Consider the following 22,832-nt stretch of genomic DNA (forward strand, 5'->3'; position numbering starts at 1 on the left):
GGAGGGCAACACACAGATCCACCACCAGCCTCCAGGGCTGACACGTGGTTACGGAGGGCGACACCCAGATCCACCACCAGCCTCCAGGGCTGACACGTGGTTCCGGAGGGTGGCAGGCAGATCCACCACCTGCCTCCAGGGCTGACACGTGGTTCCGGAGGGCGGCAGGCAGATCCACCACCGGCCTCCAGGGCTGACACGTGGTTCCAGAGGGCGACACGCAGATCCACCACCAGCCTCCAGGGCTGACACGTGATTCCAGAGGGCAGCAGGCCGATCCACCACCAGCCTCCAGGGCTGACACGTGGTTCCAGAGGGCGGCAGGCCGATCCACCACCAGCCTCCAGGGCTGCCACGTGGTTCCAGAGGGCGGCAGTCAGATCCACCACCAGCCTCCAGGGCCGACACGTGGTTCCAGAGGGCGGCAGGCAGATCCACCACCAGCCTCCAGGGCTGACATGTGGTTCCGGACGGCGGCAGGCAGATCCACCACCAGCCTCCAGGGCTGACACGTGGTTCCAGAGGGCGGCAGGCAGATCCACCACCAGCCTCCAGGGCTGACACGTGGTTCCGGAGGGCGACACGCAGATCCACCACCAGCCTCCAGGGCTGACACGTGATTCCGGAGGACGACACGCAGATCCACCACCAGCCTCCAGGGCTGGCACGTGGTTCCAGAGGGTGGCAGGCAGATCCACCACCTGCCTCCAGGGCTGACACGTGGTTCCGAAGGGCGGCAGGCAGATCCACCACCGGCCTCCAGGGCTGACACGTGGTTCCGAAGGGCGGCAGGCAGATCCACCACCAGCCTCCAGGGCTGACACGTGATTCCAGAGGGCGGCAGGCCGATCCACCACCAGCCTCCAGGGCTGACACGTGGTTCCAGAGGGCGGCAGGCTGATCCACCACCAGCTTCCAGGGCTGACACGTGGTTCCAGAGGGCGGCAGTCAGATCCACCACCAGCCTCCAGGGCCGACACGTGGTTCCAGAGGGCGGCAGGCAGATCCACCACCAGCCTCCAGGGCTGACATGTGGTTCCGGACGGCGGCAGGCAGATCCACCACCAGCCTCCAGGGCTGACACGTGGTTCCAGAGGGCGGCAGGCAGATCCACCACCAGCCTCCAGGGCTGACACGTGATTCCGGAGGGCGACACGCAGATCCACCACCAGCCTCCAGGGCTGGCACGTGGTTCCAGAGGGCGGCAGGCAGATCCACCACCAGCCTCCAGGGCTGACACGTGGTTCCAGAGGGCGGCAGGCAGATCCACCACCAGCCTCCAGGGCTGACACGTGGTTCCAGAGGGCGGCAGGCAGATCCACCACCAGCCTCCAAGGGTGACAAGCGGTTCCGGAGGGAGACACAAGCAGATCCACCACCAGCCTCCAGGGCTGACACGTGGTTCCGGAGGGCGACACACAGATCCACCACCAGCCTCCAGGGCTGACACGTGGTTACGGAGGGCGACACCCAGATCCACCACCAGCCTCCAGGGCTGACACGTGGTTCCGGAGGGTGGCAGGCAGATCCACCACCTGCCTCCAGGGCTGACACGTGGTTCCGGAGGGCGGCAGGCAGATCCACCACCGGCCTCCAGGGCTGACACGTGGTTCCAGAGGGCGACACGCAGATCCACCACCAGCCTCCAGGGCTGACACGTGATTCCAGAGGGCAGCAGGCCGATCCACCACCAGCCTCCAGGGCTGACACGTGGTTCCAGAGGGCGGCAGGCCGATCCACCACCAGCCTCCAGGGCTGCCACGTGGTTCCAGAGGGTGGCAGTCAGATCCACCACCAGCCTCCAGGGCCGACACGTGGTTCCAGAGGGCGGCAGGCAGATCCACCACCAGCCTCCAGGGCTGACATGTGGTTCCGGACGGCGGCAGGCAGATCCACCACCAGCCTCCAGGGCTGACACGTGGTTCCAGAGGGCGGCAGGCAGATCCACCACCAGCCTCCAGGGCTGACACGTGGTTCCGGAGGGCGACACGCAGATCCACCACCAGCCTCCAGGGCTGACACGTGATTCCGGAGGACGACACGCAGATCCACCACCAGCCTCCAGGGCTGGCACGTGGTTCCAGAGGGCGGCAGGCAGATCCACCACCAGCCTCCAGGGCTGACACGTGGTTCCAGAGGGCGGCAGGCGGCAGATCCACCACCAGCCTCCAGGGCTGACACGTGGTTCCAGAGGGCGGCAGGCAGATCCACCACCAGCCTCCAGGGCTGACACGTGGTTCCGGAGGGCGACACGCAGATCCACCACCAGCCTCCAGGGCTGACACGTGATTCCGGAGGGCGACACGCACATCCACCACCAGCCTCCATGGCTGACATGTGGTTCCGGAGGGCGGCAGGCAGATCCACCACCAGCCTCCAGGGCTGACACGTGGTTCCGGAGGGCGACACGCAGATCCACCACCAGCCTCCAGGGCTGACACGGGGTTCCGGAGGGCGACACGCAGATCCACCACCAGCCTCCAGGGCTGACACGTGGTTCCGGAGGGCGGCAGGCAGATCCACCACCAGCCTCCAGGGCTGACACGTGGTTCCGGAGAGTGGCAGGCAGATCCACCAACTGCCTCCAGAGGCTGACACGTGGTTACAGAGGGCGGCAGGCAGATCCACCACCAGCCTCCAGGGCTGACACGTGGTTCCAGAGGGCGACACGCAGATCCACCACTAGCCTCCAGGGCTGACACGTGGTTCCGGAGGGCGGCAGGCAGATCTACCACCTGCCTCCAGGGCTGACACGTGGTTCCAGAGGGCGACACGCAGATCCACCACCAGCCTCCAGGGCTGACACGTGGTTACGGAGGGCGACACCCAGATCCACCACCAGCCTCCAGGGCTGACACGTGGTTCCAGAGGGCGGCTGGCAGATCCACCACCAGCCTCCAGGGCTGACACGTGGTTCCAGAGGGCGACACGCAGATCCACCACTAGCCTCCAGGGCTGACACGTGGTTCCGGAGGGCGGCAGGCAGATCTACCACCTGCCTCCAGGGCTGACACGTGGTTCCAGAGGGCGACACGCAGATCCACCACCAGCCTCCAGGGCTGACACGTGGTTCCAGAGGGCGACACGCAGATCCACCACCAGCCTCCAGGGCTGACACGTGGTTCCAGAGGGCGGCAGGGAGATCCACCACCAGCCTCCAGGGCTGACACATGGTTCCAGAGGGCGACACGCAGATCCACCACCAGCCTCCAGGGCTGACAGTTGGTTCCAGAGGGCGACACGCAGATCCACCACCAGCCTCCAGGGCTGACACATGGTTCCAGAGGGCGACACGCAGATCCACCACCAGCCTCCAGGGCTGACACGTGGTTCCGGAGGGCGGCAGGCAGATCCACCACCTGCCTCCAGGGCTGACACGTGGTTCCGGAGGGTGGCAGGCAGATCCACCACCAGCCTCCAGGGCTGACACGTGGTTCCAGAGGGCGGCAGGCAGATCCACCACCAGCCTCCAGGGCTGACACGTGGTTCCGGAGAGTGGCAGGCAGATCCACCAACTGCCTCCAGAGGCTGACACGTGGTTAGAGAGGGCGGCAGGCAGATCCACCACCAGCCTCCAGGGCTGACACGTGGTTACGGAGGGCGACACCCAGATCCACCACCAGCCTCCAGGGCTGACACGTGGTTCCAGAGGGCGGCAGGCAGATCCACCACCAACCTCCAAGGCTGACACGTGGTTACGGAGGGCGACACCCAGATCCACCACCAGCCTCCAGGGCTGACACGTGGTTCCAGAGGGCGGCAGGCAGATCCACCACCAGCCTCCAGGGCTGACACGTGGTTACGGAGGGCGACACCCAGATCCACCACCAGCCTCCAGGGCTGACATGTGGTTCCGGAGGGCGGCAGGCAGATCCACCACCAGCCTCCAGGGCTGACACGTGGTTCCGGAGGGCGACACGCAGATCCGCCTCCAGGGCTGACACGGGGTTCCGGAGGGCGAGACGCAGATCCACCACCAGCCTCCAGGGCTGACATGTGGTTCCGGAGGGCGGCAGGCAGATCCACCACCAGCCTCCAGGGCTGACACGTGGTTCCGGAGAGTGGCAGGCAGATCCACCAACTGCCTCCAGAGGCTGACACGTGGTTACAGAGGGCGGCAGGCAGATCCACCACCAGCCTCCAGGGCTGACACGTGGTTACGGAGGGTGACACCCAGATCCACCACCAGCCTCCTGGGCTGACACGTGGTTCCAGAGGGCGGCAGGCAGATCCACCACCAGCCTCCAGGGCTGACACGTGGTTCCAGAGGGCAGAAGGCAGATCCACCACCAGCCTCCAGGGCTGACACGTGGTTTCGGAGGGCGACACGCAGATCCACTACCAGCCTCCAGGGCTGACACGTGGTTACGGAGGGCGACACCCAGATTCACCACCAGCCTCCAGGGCTGACACGTGGTTCCAGAGGGCGGCAGGCAGATCCACCACCAGCCTCCAGGGCTGACACGTGGTTCCGGAGGGCGGCAGGCAGATCCACCACCAGCCTCCAGGGCTGACACGTGGTTCCGGAGGGCGACACGCAGATCCACCACCAGCCTCCAGGGCTGACACGTGGTTCCGGAGGGCGACACGCAGATCCACCACCAGCCTCCAGGGCTGACACGTGGTTCCGGAGGGCGGCAGGCAGATCCACCACCAGCCTCCAGGGCTGACACGTGGTTCCGGAGAGTGGCAGGCAGATCCACCAACTGCCTCCAGAGGCTGACACGTGGTTACAGAGGGCGGCAGGCAGACCCACCACCAGCCTCCAGGGCTGACACGTGGTTACGGAGGGCGACACCCAGATCCACCACCAGCCTCCTGGGCTGACACGTGGTTCCAGAGGGCGGCAGGCAGATCCACCACCAGCCTCCAGGGCTGACACGTGGTTCCAGAGGGCAGAAGGCAGATCCACCACCACCCTCCAGGGCTGACACGTGGTTCCGGAGGGCGACACGCAGATCCACCACCAGCCTCCAGGGCTGACACGTGGTTCCGGAGGGCGGCAGGCAGATCCACCACCAGCCTCCAGGGCTGACACGTGGTTCCGGAGAGTGGCAGGCAGATCCACCAACTGCCTCCAGAGGCTGACACGTGGTTACAGAGGGCGGCAGGCAGATCCACCACCAGCCTCCAGGGCTGACACGTGGTTACGGAGGGTGACACCCAGATCCACCACCAGCCTCCAGGGCTGACACGTGGTTCCAGAGGGCGGCAGGCAGATCCACCACCAGCCTCCAGGGCTGACACATGGTTCCAGAGGGCGACACGCAGATCCACCACCAGCCTCCAGGGCTGACACATGGTTCCGGAGGGCGGCAGGCAGATCCACCACCTGCCTCCAGGGCTGACACATGGTTCCGGAGGGCGGCAGGCAGATCCACCACCAGCCTCCAGGGCTGACACGTGGTTCCAGAGGGCGGCAGGCAGATTCACCACCAGCCTCCAGGGCTGACACGTGGTTCCGGAGAGTGGCAGGCAGATCCACCAACTGCCTCCAGAGGCTGACACGTGGTTACAGAGGGCGGCAGGCAGATCCACCACCAGCCTCCAGGGCTGACACGTGGTTACGGAGGGCGACACCCAGATCCACCACCAGCCTCCAGGGCTGACACGTGGTTCCAGAGGGCGGCAGGCAGATCCACCACCAGCCTCCAGGGCTGACACGTGGTTACGGAGGGCGACACCCAGATCCACCACCAGCCTCCAGGGCTGACACGTGGTTCTAGAGGGCGGCAGGCAGATCCACCACCAGCCTCCAGGGCTGACACGTGGTTACGGAGGGCGACACCCAGATCCACCACCAGCCTCCAGGGCTGACACGTGGTTCCAGCGGGCGGCAGGCAGATCCACCACCAGCCTCCAGGGCTGACACGTGGTTACGGAGGGCGACACCCAGATCCACCACCAGCCTCCTGGGCTGACACGTGGTTCCAGAGGGCGGCAGGCAGATCCACCACCAGCCTCCAGGGCTGACACGTGGTTCCAGAGGGCAGAAGGCAGATCCACCACCAGCCTCCAGGGCTGACACGTGGTTTCGGAGGGCGACACGCAGATCCACTACCAGCCTCCAGGGCTGACACGTGGTTACGGAGGGCGACACCCAGATTCACCACCAGCCTCCAGGGCTGACACGTGGTTCCAGAGGGCGGCAGGCAGATCCACCACCAGCCTCCAGGGCTGACACGTGGTTCCGGAGGGCGGCAGGCAGATCCACCACCAGCCTCCAGGGCTGACACGTGGTTCCGGAGGGCGACACGCAGATCCACCACCAGCCTCCAGGGCTGACACGTGGTTCCGGAGGGCGACACGCAGATCCACCACCAGCCTCCAGGGCTGACACGTGGTTCCGGAGGGCGGCAGGCAGATCCACCACCAGCCTCCAGGGCTGACACGTGGTTCCGGAGAGTGGCAGGCAGATCCACCAACTGCCTCCAGAGGCTGACACGTGGTTACAGAGGGCGGCAGGCAGACCCACCACCAGCCTCCAGGGCTGACACGTGGTTACGGAGGGCGACACCCAGATCCACCACCAGCCTCCTGGGCTGACACGTGGTTCCAGAGGGCGGCAGGCAGATCCACCACCAGCCTCCAGGGCTGACACGTGGTTCCAGAGGGCAGAAGGCAGATCCACCACCACCCTCCAGGGCTGACACGTGGTTCCGGAGGGCGACACGCAGATCCACCACCAGCCTCCAGGGCTGACACGTGGTTCCGGAGGGCGGCAGGCAGATCCACCACCAGCCTCCAGGGCTGACACGTGGTTCCGGAGAGTGGCAGGCAGATCCACCAACTGCCTCCAGAGGCTGACACGTGGTTACAGAGGGCGGCAGGCAGATCCACCACCAGCCTCCAGGGCTGACACGTGGTTACGGAGGGTGACACCCAGATCCACCACCAGCCTCCAGGGCTGACACGTGGTTCCAGAGGGCGGCAGGCAGATCCACCACCAGCCTCCAGGGCTGACACATGGTTCCAGAGGGCGACACGCAGATCCACCACCAGCCTCCAGGGCTGACACATGGTTCCGGAGGGCGGCAGGCAGATCCACCACCTGCCTCCAGGGCTGACACATGGTTCCGGAGGGCGGCAGGCAGATCCACCACCAGCCTCCAGGGCTGACACGTGGTTCCAGAGGGCGGCAGGCAGATTCACCACCAGCCTCCAGGGCTGACACGTGGTTCCGGAGAGTGGCAGGCAGATCCACCAACTGCCTCCAGAGGCTGACACGTGGTTACAGAGGGCGGCAGGCAGATCCACCACCAGCCTCCAGGGCTGACACGTGGTTACGGAGGGCGACACCCAGATCCACCACCAGCCTCCAGGGCTGACACGTGGTTCCAGAGGGCGGCAGGCAGATCCACCACCAGCCTCCAGGGCTGACACGTGGTTACGGAGGGCGACACCCAGATCCACCACCAGCCTCCAGGGCTGACACGTGGTTCTAGAGGGCGGCAGGCAGATCCACCACCAGCCTCCAGGGCTGACACGTGGTTACGGAGGGCGACACCCAGATCCACCACCAGCCTCCAGGGCTGACACGTGGTTCCAGCGGGCGGCAGGCAGATCCACCACCAGCCTCCAGGGCTGACACGTGGTTCAAGAGGGCGACACGCAGATCCACCACTAGCCTCCAGGGCTGACACGTGGTTCCAGAGGGCGGCAGGCAGATCCACCACCTGCCTCCAGGGCTGACACGTGGTTCCGCAGGGCGACATGCAGATCCACCACCAGCCTCCAGGGCTGACACGTGGTTCTGGAGGGCATCAGGCAGATCCACCACCAGCCTCCAGGGCTGACACGTGGTTCCGGAGGGCGACATGCAGATCCACCACCTGCCTCCAGGGCTGACACGTGGTTCCAGAGGGCGGCAGGCAGATTTACCACCAGCCTCCAGGGCTGACACGTGGTTCCGGAGAGTGGCAGGCAGATCCACCAACTGCCTCCAGAGGCTGACACGTGGTTACAGAGGGCGGCAGGCAGATCCACCACCAGCTTCCAGGGCTGACACGTGGTTACGGAGGGCGACACCAGATCCACCACCAGCCTCCAGGGCTGACACGTGGTTCCAGAGGGCGGCAGGCAGATCCACCACCAGCCTCCAGGGCTGACACGTGGTTACGGAGGGCGACACCCAGATCCACCACCAGCCTCCAGGGCTGACACGTGGTTCAAGAGGGCGACACCCAGATCCACCACTAGCCTCCAGGGCTGACACGTGGTTCCAGAGGGCGACATGCAGATCCACCACCAGCCTCCAGGGCTGACACGTGGTTCTGGAGGGCATCAGGCAGATCCACCACCAGCCTCCAGGGCTGACACGTGGTTCCGGAGGGCGACATGCAGATCCACCACCAGCCTCCAGGGCTGACACATGGTTCCCGGAGGGCGACACGCAGATCCACCACCAGCCTCCAGGGCTGACACGTGGTTCTGGAGGGTGGCAGTCAGATCCACCACCAGTCTCCAGGGCTGACACGTGGTTCCAGAGGGCGGCAGGCCGATCCACCACCAGCCTCCAGGGCTGACACGTGGTTCTGGAGGGCGGCAGTCAGATCCACCACCAGCCTCCAGGGCTGACACGTGGTTCCAGAGGGCGGCAGGCCGATCCACCACCAGCCTCCAGGGCTGACACGTGATTCCGGAGGGCGACACGCAGATCCATCACCAGCCTCCAGGGCTGGGACGTGGTTCCGGAGGGCGACACGCAGATCCACCACCAGCCTCCAGGGCTGACATGTGGTTCCAGAGGGCGGCAAGCAGATCCACCACCAGCCTCCAGGGCTGACAAGTGGTTCCAGAGGGCGGCAGGCAGATCCACCACCAGCCTCCAGGGCTGACACGTGGTTCCAGAGGGCGGCAGGCAGATCCACCACCAGCCTCCAGGGCTGACACGTAGTTCCAGAGGGCGGCAGGCAGATCCACCACCAGCCTCCATTGCTGACACGTGGTTCCAGAGGGCGGCAGGCAGATCCACCACCAGCCCCCAGGGCTGACACGTGATTCCGGAGGGCGACACGCAGATCCACCACCAGCCTCCAGGGCTGACACGTGGTTCCAGAGGGCGGCAGGCAGATCCAACACCAGCCTCCAGGGCTGACACGTGGCTCCAGAGGGCTACACGCAGATCCACCACCAGCCTCCAGGGCTGACACGTGGTTCCAGAGGGCGGCAGGCAGATCCACCACCAGCCTCCAGGGCTGACACGTGGTTCCAGAGGGCGACACACAGATCCACCACCAGCCTCCAGGGCCGACACGTGGTTCCAGAGGGCGGCAGGCAGATCCACCACCAGTCTCCAGGGCTGACACGTGGTTCCAGAGGGCGGCAGGCAGATCCACCACCAGTGTTCAGGGCTGACACGTGGTTCCAGAGGCCGGCAGGCAGATAGTCATTCTAAAGCACCTCTGAGATTTTCACTATGCTTGAAATCTGACAAAGTCGTGCTTATTAAGCGACGACATGAACTAACAGGACAAAAGCAGTGTGGTCAAGTCTATCAATCTGTGCTTTTGAGAATTGTTGTGCTCTAATACATTGACCTTTTGTTGTAGTGGGCAACACAATCCACTAAGTAGAAATAATTTACTTAAAATAGATTTACGGACTTTGCAGTGGGTGATTCAGCACACACGGATCAGTGATCGAATGGCTGTTAGAAACAGATGGGCATAACTGAGAAAATAGGGCCCCACATCAAACTAAATGCTCCTTTGAAAAAGAATGATATACAGACGTTGTTTTCTTGTAATGTAGTGAATGCACCTTCCCTGAGACTGATCACACTCGCACGAGCATCCGTGACTCACCTGAGCAGGCATCAGTCATCACTTCCTGAACATCTGCACCTGGATGTGCCACACATGCCTGGAATCCTTTCTCTGTGACAGGATCAGCAGCGAGAAATTGAAATCCTGTTAAGCAGAGAACACAGGTGTCAAACTCACTCACAGGACACACTACAGTTATACTGAGATCTACTAACCACATTCTTCTTCAAGGTCATTTCTATGTAGTCGAGTGCATTTGTCTCATTAGTTCTCACTTTGTTTGCCACATAGTATGAGCATCACAGGAGGCCAGCTGACTGGGGGAAGCTGGGGAAGGATAAGGCAAGGCGAAGGGTAAGATAAACGGACAGGAGAGGTTGTATTGAGGATCAACAGCATTAATGATCACATCCCCAGTCCACAGTGTTCACCAGAAGTGAAATACTAAAGTCTCCCACACCCTGACTGTAATCATGTGCAAATTCAGAGGAGAAGAAAGGGGCAGACAACCACCAAGGGGCAGACAACCACCAAGCTTCAGGACAGGAAGTAACAGAGGGTCCTTGTTCCCCAGGCTACTCAGGGGCGTTCTTCACTCTGTTATGGAAGTAGAGAGCTGCCTGAACCGAAGTAAAGGGCGTTTGTTGTTACACAATCTACAACCTTAGATCACGCCAGACATGAAGGAAAAGGGGACGCCGACACGCACAGGGCTACCATTTCCATTCATAGTGACAGCAGCCTCTCCTGGGTCTTCATGCTAAAGTCTGGGAGCAACAATGACACTTCGACAAGTGCCTGAAATTGAGGGAACACCCACCGAAGTGCAAATTGTTGAACTGGACATGTGATTCTTCAGGAACCTAGAAGGGGGTCTCCCCCCGGGCAGAGCCATCTACTGCAGGGACTTTAAAAGGAACCTTTTCTTGATCAGAGGTTGACAGAGGCAAATTCTGCACCTTTTTGAGGTGTAGGGTGCAGATTTCTGAGACGATTCCTCATCAGACAAAGGTGCCTCCCTCTTTCTTCAGCCTGTACCAGATCCTAGCCTCAAGGTTTTTGTGAAAACTTTTGTCTGATCGAGCAGTTTTGATGCTTACGGTCTGGATGGAGGCGGTAGATGCACTTATCATGGATCATCAAAGGGAAAGCGTTTCTTGCCACAAGCCCCAGGCCTCAAGCCATGGCAAAATAAATCTGTACTCCCTGACTCAAAGTGTCTCCAGAGACAACAAATCCACAGGGAAAGCTGTCCAAGAGGTTGACGTAGCCTAGGAAGTTGAGAAAAGCATAAGTTACTTACCAGTAACTTGTAACTTCAAAGTAGTAAGCAGTGATAAATGGCAACAGGCCCAGCAACAGTGTTTGTTTAGTAGCTCATCCACTTCATTTGAAACAACCTAATCGTCAGCTGGAGGTGGAAGTGTTGAGCTCTCTAACCTCCCTTAGAGTCCACCATTGCTTGGATTTCTACCACGTCATTTGGGAAGGCAGGCTTTTCTCTAACCTTTGTTTGACCTAATTCTCACTACATCTTTACCTCTACTTCATGCCCCCAGACTTTCAATTGGTCCCCATACCTCAGCTTTCCACAAACTTTTGTTTTCAGGGTATGTGTGGATTTTCCACTCGACTGGCTCTGGGGCACTGCTGCCCATCACCAACTGATAATGTGAGTGAAGAAGGCTGAAATATGTTGAATACACGAGGAGACAAATTATAGATTTTCAAACCAAGGACATCATGCAATAGGAACCAAGGGGGGGCGTGGCTAAGCACGCAACTGGTATGGACGCCTTTGGGTAGAGCTCCACTTCGAGCTCCCCTTCCCGGAGAATTTATCCGCCGTAATACCTGCAGTAGCTGACCGAAAAATACAGGCAACACCGCAGGACATCGCAGACGTGTGCCCCTCCGATTTTGGTGGAGATCAGTGGTGCCGGGCGGCACCGAGGCCTTCGGGGCGGAGTGGCCGGACGGGTCGGCACCGGGCTGGACGCGGCCACAGGAGAGACCGCGGCTTTGGCGGGAGAGCTGGGCCCGGAGATGCGGCCTGCGGTCTGAAGCGGCGGCGCAGGTGAAAGGGATCGAAACCGCCCGAGGCGTGGCCTGGAGCTGGCAGGGGGAGCACGGAAGGCACTGAATTCCCCACGCTGCCTTCCCCAGAACCAGCAGAGGAGAAGTGAGTGAGCACGGGAAGCCCCCGCGTGGTGACGCAGCGCTCGAGCCAGCACATTGAGGGCAGACACGGAAGGCGGCTGGGAGATTGGGACAGGGCCAGAACTCGGCGCTGAAGACCCTTGAGGCCCCGGGCTGGCAACTGGGCCACGGCATCTGCGCCAGGACACACAGTGGTGGAGAAGACCGGGAACCACGACCGCACTGACGTAGGTGGACACGGCCTGGAGCCCCTGAGGTGCCGCCCTGCGACCACGTGGCGGTACACCACATATAGGTACGAGAAGCAGCGGCCGAGGAGAGCAGGGACGGCTCCTGCTGCCACAAGAGACACTGGAATAGCGGCCCACGGGAGGTGGGGCTTTGGGAGGTGACAGACGCTGCATGCGTTGGGGTGAATACAGGAGTGGACAGTGAATGGTGCCCTATTGCCAGGCATAACGCACCGGAGGCCCGCCTGCGAAGAGCGCTGAGGACCGCCTGGCCCGACGGCACGGCAACGCACCCACTTACCGGTCAGAAGGTATTGGCCGCGGTCTGGGAAGCCTGCGCGAACTGATTAAATGGAGCGCCACCATTAACTGTAACCTGCACGTTGAGCTGCCCACTGTGGCGGAGGCTGATTGACCAATGCTGGAGCCAGGACACCCCTGAACATTACGCAGTGAGCGGAGAGCGGACCAGCGCTGTCATTGAGTGCTGACACAATAACGAGAGGAGGCTGCAACCCACGATCCAACTGCAGACCTCGTGCTTGCGCCGCCTCGCCAGCCAGTGTGAGCGCCCCTGACACCGCCACCGCCGAGGATCGAGCACATACCGGGGTGCTGATGTTAGGTGGGACCAGGACCCGGACTGGGACCTGGAACACGCAAACTAAGGGTAAGATGGACAAGACCGGGAAGAACGCAGAGCCGGATCAAACGGCGGCCAAGCTTGACACCATGTTGGCTGCCATGGAGAGGCTAGAGGAATCCATCCAGCTTACTCGCACCTCCCTGGCGACCAAAATCGATAGTGTCGCCATTGACCTAACCCACCTGAGAGCTGACCATAAGAAGCTAGCGGATCGCACCACATCCCTGGAGAGCGACATGAAGGAGCTACGTCCACAGGTCACCTAAACAGATAAGCAGGTACAATATCTCCTGAACAGAGTGGAGTTCCTGGAAGACCGTGCAGAGGATGCAGAAGGGAGGGCACGAAGAAACAACGTGCGAATCGTGGGTGTGCCGGAAAGATGGGAAGGGAGGAACCCAGAGGAACACATGGAAAAATGGTTGAGAGACATTCTCCCGGAGGGGTCACTTTCACCGTACTTTGTAGTAGAACGCGCGCACCGAGTCCCGACAAGGCCACTACAAACGGGCTCTAACCCCAGGCCAATGCTGCTCCGCATATTGAATTATCGAGATAGAGACTCCATTCTACGCGAAACGCGCAAACTCCAGGAAGTGCGGATTGATAACACGGCCATTATGTTCATCCGGCCTACACGGTGCAAGTACAGAGGCAAAGACATTCCTTCCTGGCAGTGAAGAGACGCCTGAGGCAACTCGAACTACAGTACTCTCTTTTATTCCCTGCAAAATTGAGGGTGGTGGCTCACGAGAAAACGCATTTCTTCACCAGCCCGGAAGAGGTAGAGGCATGGCTAGACAGCGGCACGGAAACGGCCCCAGAAGGACGACTGGTGTCCCTGACCAACGACGCACTGGAGGCACCCGGAGACCGCGTAGGAACAGACAGAAACCACCGGGTGACGCACGGGAGACGTCGCGCATGACCCCTCCAGCGGAGATCACACAACGAGAGAAACAAGACGCCCTTCGCATGGTAATGGAACTCAGCCAATCTCCTGCATTGAGCTAGGTGACTAATGGCAGCCAAAAAACAAAACATGTAGAGAAAAGGGTCCAGGGGCTAGATTAACGACCCTATCAGACATATACCCCAATACTATACATCAATAACAAAAAGAACGTCTGAGGGTCAAATTGAAATGACGATGTGTGGAATGGAAGGTACTAAATGGTTGGACGAAAGTGCAATAAGTGCAAATAAACAACACAATCCCACAGTTGGGAAAAAGTGCCCATCAGTTCCCAAACGGTTCCGCCCTAGTCATCATCTGGGCTCTCCTTACCCAGGAGAAAGTATCTTTTGTATATACAAGTCACTCGATGTTATTGTGACTATTAAACTCTATGTAGATGGTACATGAGTTATGTGATGGGTTGAACCAAGGTTGTTTTGTTATTATGAATATGGGTAACTGTTTTGCAGTGCATAGATGTGGAAAAAACAAACGTGAGACTAATGGCAGCCCTCACAACCTCCCCAGCGACGACGAAGCTATTTACGGCCTCACAGACTCCCCAGCATCGGAAGAACGACCTGATGTCACGCCTCAGACGGCGGATATGATCCACTCATTGCACGCTGGGAACCCACTGCCCTTGCGGCACTCACCGGGACATGTTTGGAGCCTCGAGCGGACCTGGAACTGGTCTGGTCGCGATGCCCCGGCCGTTTGGAGCACACTTCCCTGCCGGAATTGACTCGTGATCCAGCTGTGCATGGAGAGACAGGTGCTCGCCGGACCTATGGCCGACGGAAGGACTGTCCCGGGTGTGGAGCAATGGCCGACCGACCCACAGGGGCCCGGGTGGCGGTGGGCCGTGTGTGGCTGGAACACTGGCCTTGCGCCGGCCCGCCCGGCTGGAGCTCGACTGGGACACGTAACGTATGATGTTTAATGCATGTGTATCCACTTATTTGCTCTTCTGAAAATGGCCTAGCCTGGTATGCAAATTCCGGGAGGGACGGGGCCCCCATACTACAGACTTAATCATTCGGACACAGTTATAGTGCTAAACGCACGACACCCCCCTTAGCTTTAAACTTTGTTTCTCTCCTTGAGAGTATGGACTGGGGCATGTTTGGCAGCCGACCTTTTGGTATTTTTCATGTTTATAGACTACCACGGTTCATCGTTTCGCCTGAAATGTTCTCCCTGACTCCTTTTATGCCTGTGTTGTGGTGTGTTGTGGTGTGTGAGAGCGACCGTACCTCCAAGATGCCCTTACGGGGGCATTCCCATGTTAAGGCTCATGTGGTTGGCCGGGTGGTGGTGGAGGGGTCGGGCGGGGGACATACTAATGGTATGCAATGTCTACTGTGAAGATCTGCACGTGGAATGTGAGGGGCATGCACACACCGTCCCGCCGCTATCAAATCTACTCTTACCTCAAACGCCACCACATCCAGATAGCTCTCTTGCAGGAGACACACCTCAATGAGGCAGAGACTTTTGTCTTGCGCAGCAGATGGCGATGGCAGCTCTACGCCACAAATTACTCCTCATATGCTAGAGGGACCTTGGTGTGGGTAAGGCCGGGTACCCCATTGACGGTGACTGACACACACGTGGACCCGGAGGGGAGGTTTGTTGTAGTGAACGGCAGCCTCGATCGGAAGTTGGTGGTCCTAGCCTCGATATATGCTCCTAACACAGAACACGCAGACTTTTTGGTGCGCTTATCGGGCACCTTGGCACGGAATCCCATGGGTATTGGGTGGGGACTATAACTGTGTCCTCGATCTGACACGGGACAGGTCACTTCCTCCACCACCGGGCTCACAAACCCGGATCGCCACGAAGGCCTTGCGGACATGGACAGAACAATTGGACCTGAAGGACGCGTGGCGCATCCGCAATCCACACACCAGGGTATACTCATACTTTGCAGGGGCACACTCCCTACACGTACGACTGGACAGATGCATGATCACTAGTGCAATGCTCCCACACGTGACGGAAGCATACTACATGGGGCGCACACACTCGGATCACAACCCGCATATAATAGACCTGACATGGCAGCGACTACACCCCCCGGTGCCCACTTGGAAACTGCAGCCAGACTTGCTTCTAGACGGCCCTTTCAGACATTCCATATGCACACAAACAGCACAGTACTTCGATGAAAACACAGGCACAGTGTCCACTCCTCAAGTTGAGTGGGACGCTTTCAAAGTGGTGCTCAGAGGGCACTGCATGGGCACACAGGCCAACTCCAGGCAACAGGTAGAGAGAGACCTGGCACGCATAGAGACAGGGCTGCTACAGGGAGAACAGGAAGCAGCGGAGGGTCAAGACACGGGGCTACTAACAGCTCGAACTGAGCATCAATCAATCAATCAATCAAGGACATTTATAGAGCGCACTACTTACCCGGAGGGTCTCAAGGCGCTTGGGGGGGGGGGTGCTGCTACTGCTCGAACAGCCAGGTCTTGAGCTTCTTCCTGAAGGAGAGGTGGTCTTGGGTCAGGCGCAGGTCGGGAGGGAGGGAGTTCCAGGTCTTGGCGGCCAGGTGGGAGAAGGACCTTCCTCCTGTTGTCGTTCTTCGGATGCGGGGACGGGGGCGAGGGCGTGACTGGCTGATCGGAGGTGGCGTTTGGGAGCGTAGAAGTTGATGCGGTTGTTGAGGTAGCTCGGGCCTTGATCGTGTAGGGCTTTGTGTGCGTGGGTGAGGAGACGGAAGGTGATTCTCTTGTTGACGGGGAGCCAGTGCAGGTCTCTCAGATGTCCGGAGATGTGGCTGCGTCGGGGGATGTCGAGGATGAGTCTGGCTGAGGCGTTCTGGATCCGCTGGAGTCTCTTCTGGAGCTTGGCGGTGGTTCCGGCGTAGAGGGCGTTGCCGTAGTCCAGTCGGCTGGTGACGAGGGCCTGGGTGACCGTCTTCCTGGTCTCGGTGGGGATCCACTGGAAGATCTTCCGTAGCATGCGCAGGATGTTGAAGCATGACGAGGAGACGGCGTTGACTTGTCTGGTCATGGAGAGGGAGGAGTCCAGGATGAAGCCCAGGTTGCGTGCGTGGTCTGTCGGTGTGGGTGCGGTGCCCAGGGCGGGGGGCCACCAGGAGTCGTCCCAGGCGGAGGGCGAAGAGCCCAGGATGAGGACTTCCGTCTTGTCTGAGTTCAGTTTCAGGCGGCTGGTCGTCATCCACTCGGCTACATCTTTCATCCCTTCGTGAAGGTTGGCTCTGGAAGCGGCGGGGTCGTTGGTCAGTGAGAGGATCAGCTGGGTGTCATCGGCGTAGGAGATGATGTTCAGGTTGTGTTGGCGTGCGATGGGCGCGAGGGGGCTCATGTAGACGTTGAAGAGGGTGGGGCTCAGCGAGGATCCTTGAGGGACGCCGCAGATGACTTCGGTGGCCTCTGACTTGTACGGTGGTAGACGGACTCTCTGTGTTCTTCCGTCGAGGAAGGAGACGATCCATTCCAGTGCCTTCTCCTGAATTCCGACGTTGCTGAGGCGCTGCACTAGGGTGCGGTGGCAGACAGTGTCGAATGCCGCGGAGAGGTCTAGGAGGATGAGGGCCGCTGTTTCTCCGTTGTCCATCAGGGCTCGGATGTCATCGGTGGCAGCGATGAGGGCGGTCTCAGTGCTGTGCTGTGAGAAATTGCTAGACAGGCTGCGACACCTCAATTACATGGCCCACTCGGCCCGCACACACCACACAGGAGACAAACCTGGCAAATTGCTAGCCTGGCTGATCAGTCGAGAAGATCGCACGGCCCCAGTAACGGCGATACAAACTCCCACTGGGGCAGTGGTGCACACGCAGGAAGAGGTACATGAGGCCTTCGTGGGGCACTACCTGCGCTGTATGAATCGCAGCAGCATACACCCCAATCAGACATCGCTGATTACCTCGACACTATCATGCTGCCTGAGTTAACCGAAAAACAACAGGATGACTTGGGTATGCCGCTCGCACCAGACGAGTTGCGCGAAGCCATTTTCGCCCTTTCAAATGGGAAAGCTCCAGGCCCGGACGGGCTGCCAGCCGAGTACTACAAAACATGTTCTGACATACTAATACCCGAACTACTCCGGACATACTCTGCGGCACTGGAGGATTCGTCTCTGCCCCAGTCAATGAATGAGGCGAACCTGGTGTCTCTCCTCAAACCGAGCAGAGATAGAACACGTCTCGGCTCATACCGGCATCTGGCGCTTTTAAATACAGACTATAAAATACAGGCGTCAACACTGGCCCGACGATTAACACCACTAGTACCCAATCTTGTGCATGGGGATCAGAATGGCTTTGTGCCCACCAGGAGCACCTCACAGAACATAAGGAGGTTGTTTCGGGTGCAGGCATATGCAGTGCGAAGGTGGCCGCGGTCGGGATGCTTAGTTCTGGATCTGGAAAAAGCCTTCGATTCAGTGGAATGGCCCTATTCACTGGCGACATTGCGTAAGTTCAATCTAGGCGATGACTTCATGGAGTTAGTCGGTCTGCTGTACAGAAGGCCTGAGGTACGAGTTCGCACGGGCAAACTGCTGTCCGCTACCATCAAAGTCAGACGCGGCACCAGGCAGGGATGCCCGCTGTCTCCGTTGCTCTTTTCATTTCGATGGAGCCCCTTGCGGAATTACTGAGAGGCAGAGGCGCAGACTGGGGAATCCCGTTAGCGGATGGAATACACACAGTCTCGCTCTATGCGGACGACCTGCTCCTGTACGTCAGGGACCTGACCCTCCTACCGCCGGAGTTATCGGACATCTTCCGAACTTTCGAGGCGATGTCAGGACTTAAAGTGAACTGGGCCAAGTCGGGGGCGCGACTGGGCCCCGGAGTCCGAGATCAGGATCAGCGATGTGAGGCTCGCCTGGTACCCCACCACGTTTCGATACCTGGGGGTGCATATTTACAGAACGTTACCTGAAGTATTGGATGGTAACCTGACGCGAGCCATCATCTCCATACGTTCGCAAATCTCCTTTTGGAAGACCCTCCTGCTTAGCGTGCCAAGCAGAGTAACGCTGGTGAAAATGATTGTGTTGCCAAGGTTGCTATATTACTATGCCAACATCCCAACCTATGTCCCGGCCCGTGTATTCAGGGAGCTGGAAACCATGATCAGGGACCTTATTTGGAACGCAGGGAGGCCCCGAGTAGTGCTGAGGAAACTATACACCCCTGCAGACGCTGGGGGCCTCGCGGTACCCAACCAGGAGCTCTATTACCTGGCAGCACAGTTGCAGTGGGTAGCGGCCTGGCTAAGCGATAGACATTTGGGTGACACAGCCACAGATACGGGTATGCTGTCCCTTACCCAAATACACACGATGTTCCACCATCTAACAAAGATGACACGCCAGACGCAACTACACATTGTAGTGGCCCGCAAATGTTACTCCCGAAGCCTTCGGCTCACAAAGACGCTGAGGCCGTATGCCCCGGCGCGCCCACTTTTGGGTACTCCCAGAGCCACGGGTGTGGTGACGGAGTCAGCAATGGAGCCATGGACAGGTCGGGAGTGGACACCATGGCGGATATGTACGCAGATGGCGCCTTGATCCCTTTCGCGATACTCGCAGAGGACACGGGACTGCCTGCCGGGCAGTTCCTACAGCATGCGTCCATAGTACGGGCATTCGCGCAAGTATGGGGAAGCATTGCGGAAGAGCCGCCTACCCATCAACTAGTGCAATACCTATACGTCATGGGGAATGGCTCGCACGTGATCCATTGGTTGGCACAAGCTCTGCTGTCGCACACGCAACTCACTCTGCAGCCGCTGCGTGATAAGTGGGCGATGGACAGAGGGAGGGAGTGGACGGATAAAGAGTGGACAATGATATTAGAAGGCCCCAAGTACATTCCTCGTAACGCTCGATTTAAGCTTATACAGTTTTACATATTACACAAGGCATACCTTTTGCCGGATAAAATCAATCAGTACTTCCCAGACGCCTCCGCGGAGTGCCCGAGATGCACTCTGACAGGAGCGGATCTCGTCCACATGTTATGGCTCTGCCCAAGGATACAGACGTACTGGCGGGCGGTCCTGTCGCTATTGGAGAACAGCACTGCCACGAAAGTGCCACATACGTGGGAGGTGTGTCTATTAGGCCAATATAAGAGAACGAAGCACGACAAGGTCCCCTCCCGCTTCTGGGACCTGGGCCTCATCACGGCTAAGAGGCTTCTCACCAAACATTGGAAACGCAGAGAGTCACCGCTCGCTGAACATTGGCGCACCTCATTTGACAACTGGGCAAGGGCAGAGAGCATTACTCTCCACAGGGAAGAGACAGCGGGGCTTCGGGCATTTCCCATAGCAAACCTTTGGGATGGGATACTATGCTCCTTCCACCGAGAATGCCAGATTTAGGGAATTCCCCCGGTCATTCCCACCCTGACGCGGCCACGACGTAACGTGCAATGCTGAGGACATGATGCCCGAATACTGGAGCCTCACGTATGAGCGTACACGACACGCCGGCCTTGGGGTGCCTGCGGCCCACTCACGTGAACACTAAACCCTGGCGGCCATACCCACAGCAGAACTGCGCGAATGTACCCCCCACGCCGCCGCGGCCCACCCACCCACCACCGAGTTGACAGTCCATTGACAGACAAGTAGGAATTGACCGCACACAACAGCCACACCCAGCTCCTATTAAACTAGTACGCTCTCACCATATCGCACAACACACACTTCCAAGTTGACTCTTCCCCACTCTTTCACTTTTCTCTTTCGATTTTTATCTTTTAATTTTCCCTCTTCTTTATCCCCTGTTCCATTGACCGCTTGGCCAGTTCTAGATTCCATGAGCTGAGACGGCTCCGCTGACAGGTCCACTGTTCAGGCTGTCACAGACAAGAACACATATCCACGGCAACACTGTCACGCTCGATCACGACCACACTATACTATGAGCGCATTGGATGACCTGAGTGGGAGGGATGCACGCTAGTGCCTCGGACACAGCAATAGACACACTGGGTACTCGGATCTTGGCCACGAGATGAAAAGGCAACAGACCTCATGTGAGCCCTGAGGAGAGAGGACGCAGACACACGAGGCCGGGACACCGGGGTAGTGTCACATGACACAGGATGGATCCTCCCAATAGCTACTGGTTGGCACCGATCATTGGGAGTTGAGGCCATGACATTTGACATACCACTAGACTACAGTGCCCTACCTCGTGCCAAGTTACCCCCTTTTCCACAAGATATGACACTGGTAACATCCTGAGTACAAAGATGCAATGTGAATGTTGTGTAGACTTGTGGAGATTACATGCTTTGTTATGGCTTGAGTTGATCAATGATGTTGTATTCATGTTTTTGTAAAACCAATAAAACATATTCAAACAAAAAATCATGCAATAGGAACCAAAATATGTTTTGCCCTGTGGATAGTCTGGACCTTTGCTCCTGTCTATTGGCCCCAGAGAGTTCCTCACTGAATAGCCATTACATCCTCTTGGTAATAACAGAGGTTAGCTCTATAACATATCCCAACGATGCTGCTGCTAGAGCCTACCTATCGAATGCACTACTGTCCAATGTTCTTCTACAATATACAAGACAACCACTTATGAGTCAAAATTCCCCATTTATTTATTTGACATTTTATGTAACACAACTGCAATAAGCAGCATTTTTGCGCTTTTCATAGTAGCACGAAAGCAACTGGCATAATAAAAGCAGCAATTGCTGAAGAGCCAATTGTTGAGGTTTGGTTTGAATTGTGCTCTTCTCACTGGCAGCTTACCTCTTCATGACTTTGTACAAAAAGCAAACCGGATTACAGCTGGGCAGGATATTTTTGACAACAGCCTTTTTATCTAAAGGCCCCTGGTCTGAGATCTGCTCTCTCCCCAGCAGCTCCGCTGTTTCCGACACCTCCGCTGACCCAATCTTACCCGCTCCTGGGAGGTGTTCGAGGCCGCAGCTGCCTAGGTCAGTGATTGTGCCCCTTTGCTGAGTCAGATTTTGGCCTCTGAATTCATTCTATTTTACTGTAATTGCTGTATTGTACTCTGTTCCTGCTTCTGTTTTTTCCTTTTTAGGTCTCGCCCTGGAACAGGGACGGAGACTTATAGTCGGCTGATGCCGGGGAATGAGGGACACAAAACTGGCACGATTTTTAGCATTCGGATTTGGCTGCGCGAACGCGCACGTTCCGTCCTGCGCCGCCCTCCCAGCCTACTGCGCATGCGCCGCCCTCCCAGCCTACCGCGCATGCATGCATGCACACAGACACAGACACACACACACACACACACACGTCGCAGACAGACACTCGCTCACACACACACACCCTCCCCCACAGTCACACACACGCACTCCAAGACACATACACACACGCACGCACACACATACACACACATACACAGGCCGCCCCCCCCCCCGCGCCTACATGCTCCTCTCTGAGGTTCCGTGACGATTTTACTCGTGTTTGTAACATTGTCGTAAATACATAATTTTGGTATCAGTGGACCGCAAATGATCCATTTAGTATATCCTGGTGTTTTCGCTATGCTACGAGCAAGAGCACTCCTGTTACCAACACATTTGTGATTTACCCATGGCATCCATCTTAGAACACGGAAGCCATTTTGTATTCCTTGCCCTCACATAGTCAATGGACACGCAATGACCTCTTTTTATTTAAGGACACATAGGCCTTAACCGGCGATTCACCTTGCTAGTGACACGTGCACCTTAGGCCAGCAACGCTGTGGCAGCATGACTCGGCAAGAGCTGCCTCCCCAGCCTGAGGCCAGTCCTGCTATACTGGTTCTTGTGTTCGTTGGCCTGATCATGATTAGGCGGCCGAAGCTGGTAACCGTGCCCATTTACGACCCACAAACATTTCTTATCCTGTCTTTCTATCTTCTGCACCTGGCTCTGCTCCTTTCCTTCTGGGCCTTTATTAGGGGGAGGTAACGAAATTTACGATGAGGCGGTCCGGGTCTTGTATGAGAAATTGACATGGGATTATGATGGAATAGTGGGAACCCCTCATTCGTAATGTTTTGACATCAGATACTGTTGACGATTCCTGTGC

At 58.4% G+C, this 22,832-nt stretch overlaps 1 protein-coding gene across 5 annotated transcripts in view; it reads right to left on the reverse strand.

Annotated features, from left to right (window-relative positions):
- The window catches only part of LOC144770906 (uncharacterized), a 330,820-nt gene that overhangs the window by 204,359 nt on the left and 103,629 nt on the right, over positions 1–22,832 (reverse strand). For all 5 annotated transcript variants that reach the window (XM_078655698.1, XM_078655702.1, XM_078655697.1 and 2 more), the window contains exon 6: positions 9,807–9,911. In XM_078655698.1, the coding sequence (XP_078511824.1) occupies positions 9,807–9,911 (105 nt within the window). The remainder of the gene's footprint in view (positions 1–9,806; positions 9,912–22,832) is intronic.

The sequence above is a fragment of the Lissotriton helveticus genome, chromosome 7 (genome assembly GCF_964261635.1).
Source record: "Lissotriton helveticus chromosome 7, aLisHel1.1, whole genome shotgun sequence".
Taxonomy (NCBI): Eukaryota; Metazoa; Chordata; class Amphibia; order Caudata; family Salamandridae; genus Lissotriton; species Lissotriton helveticus.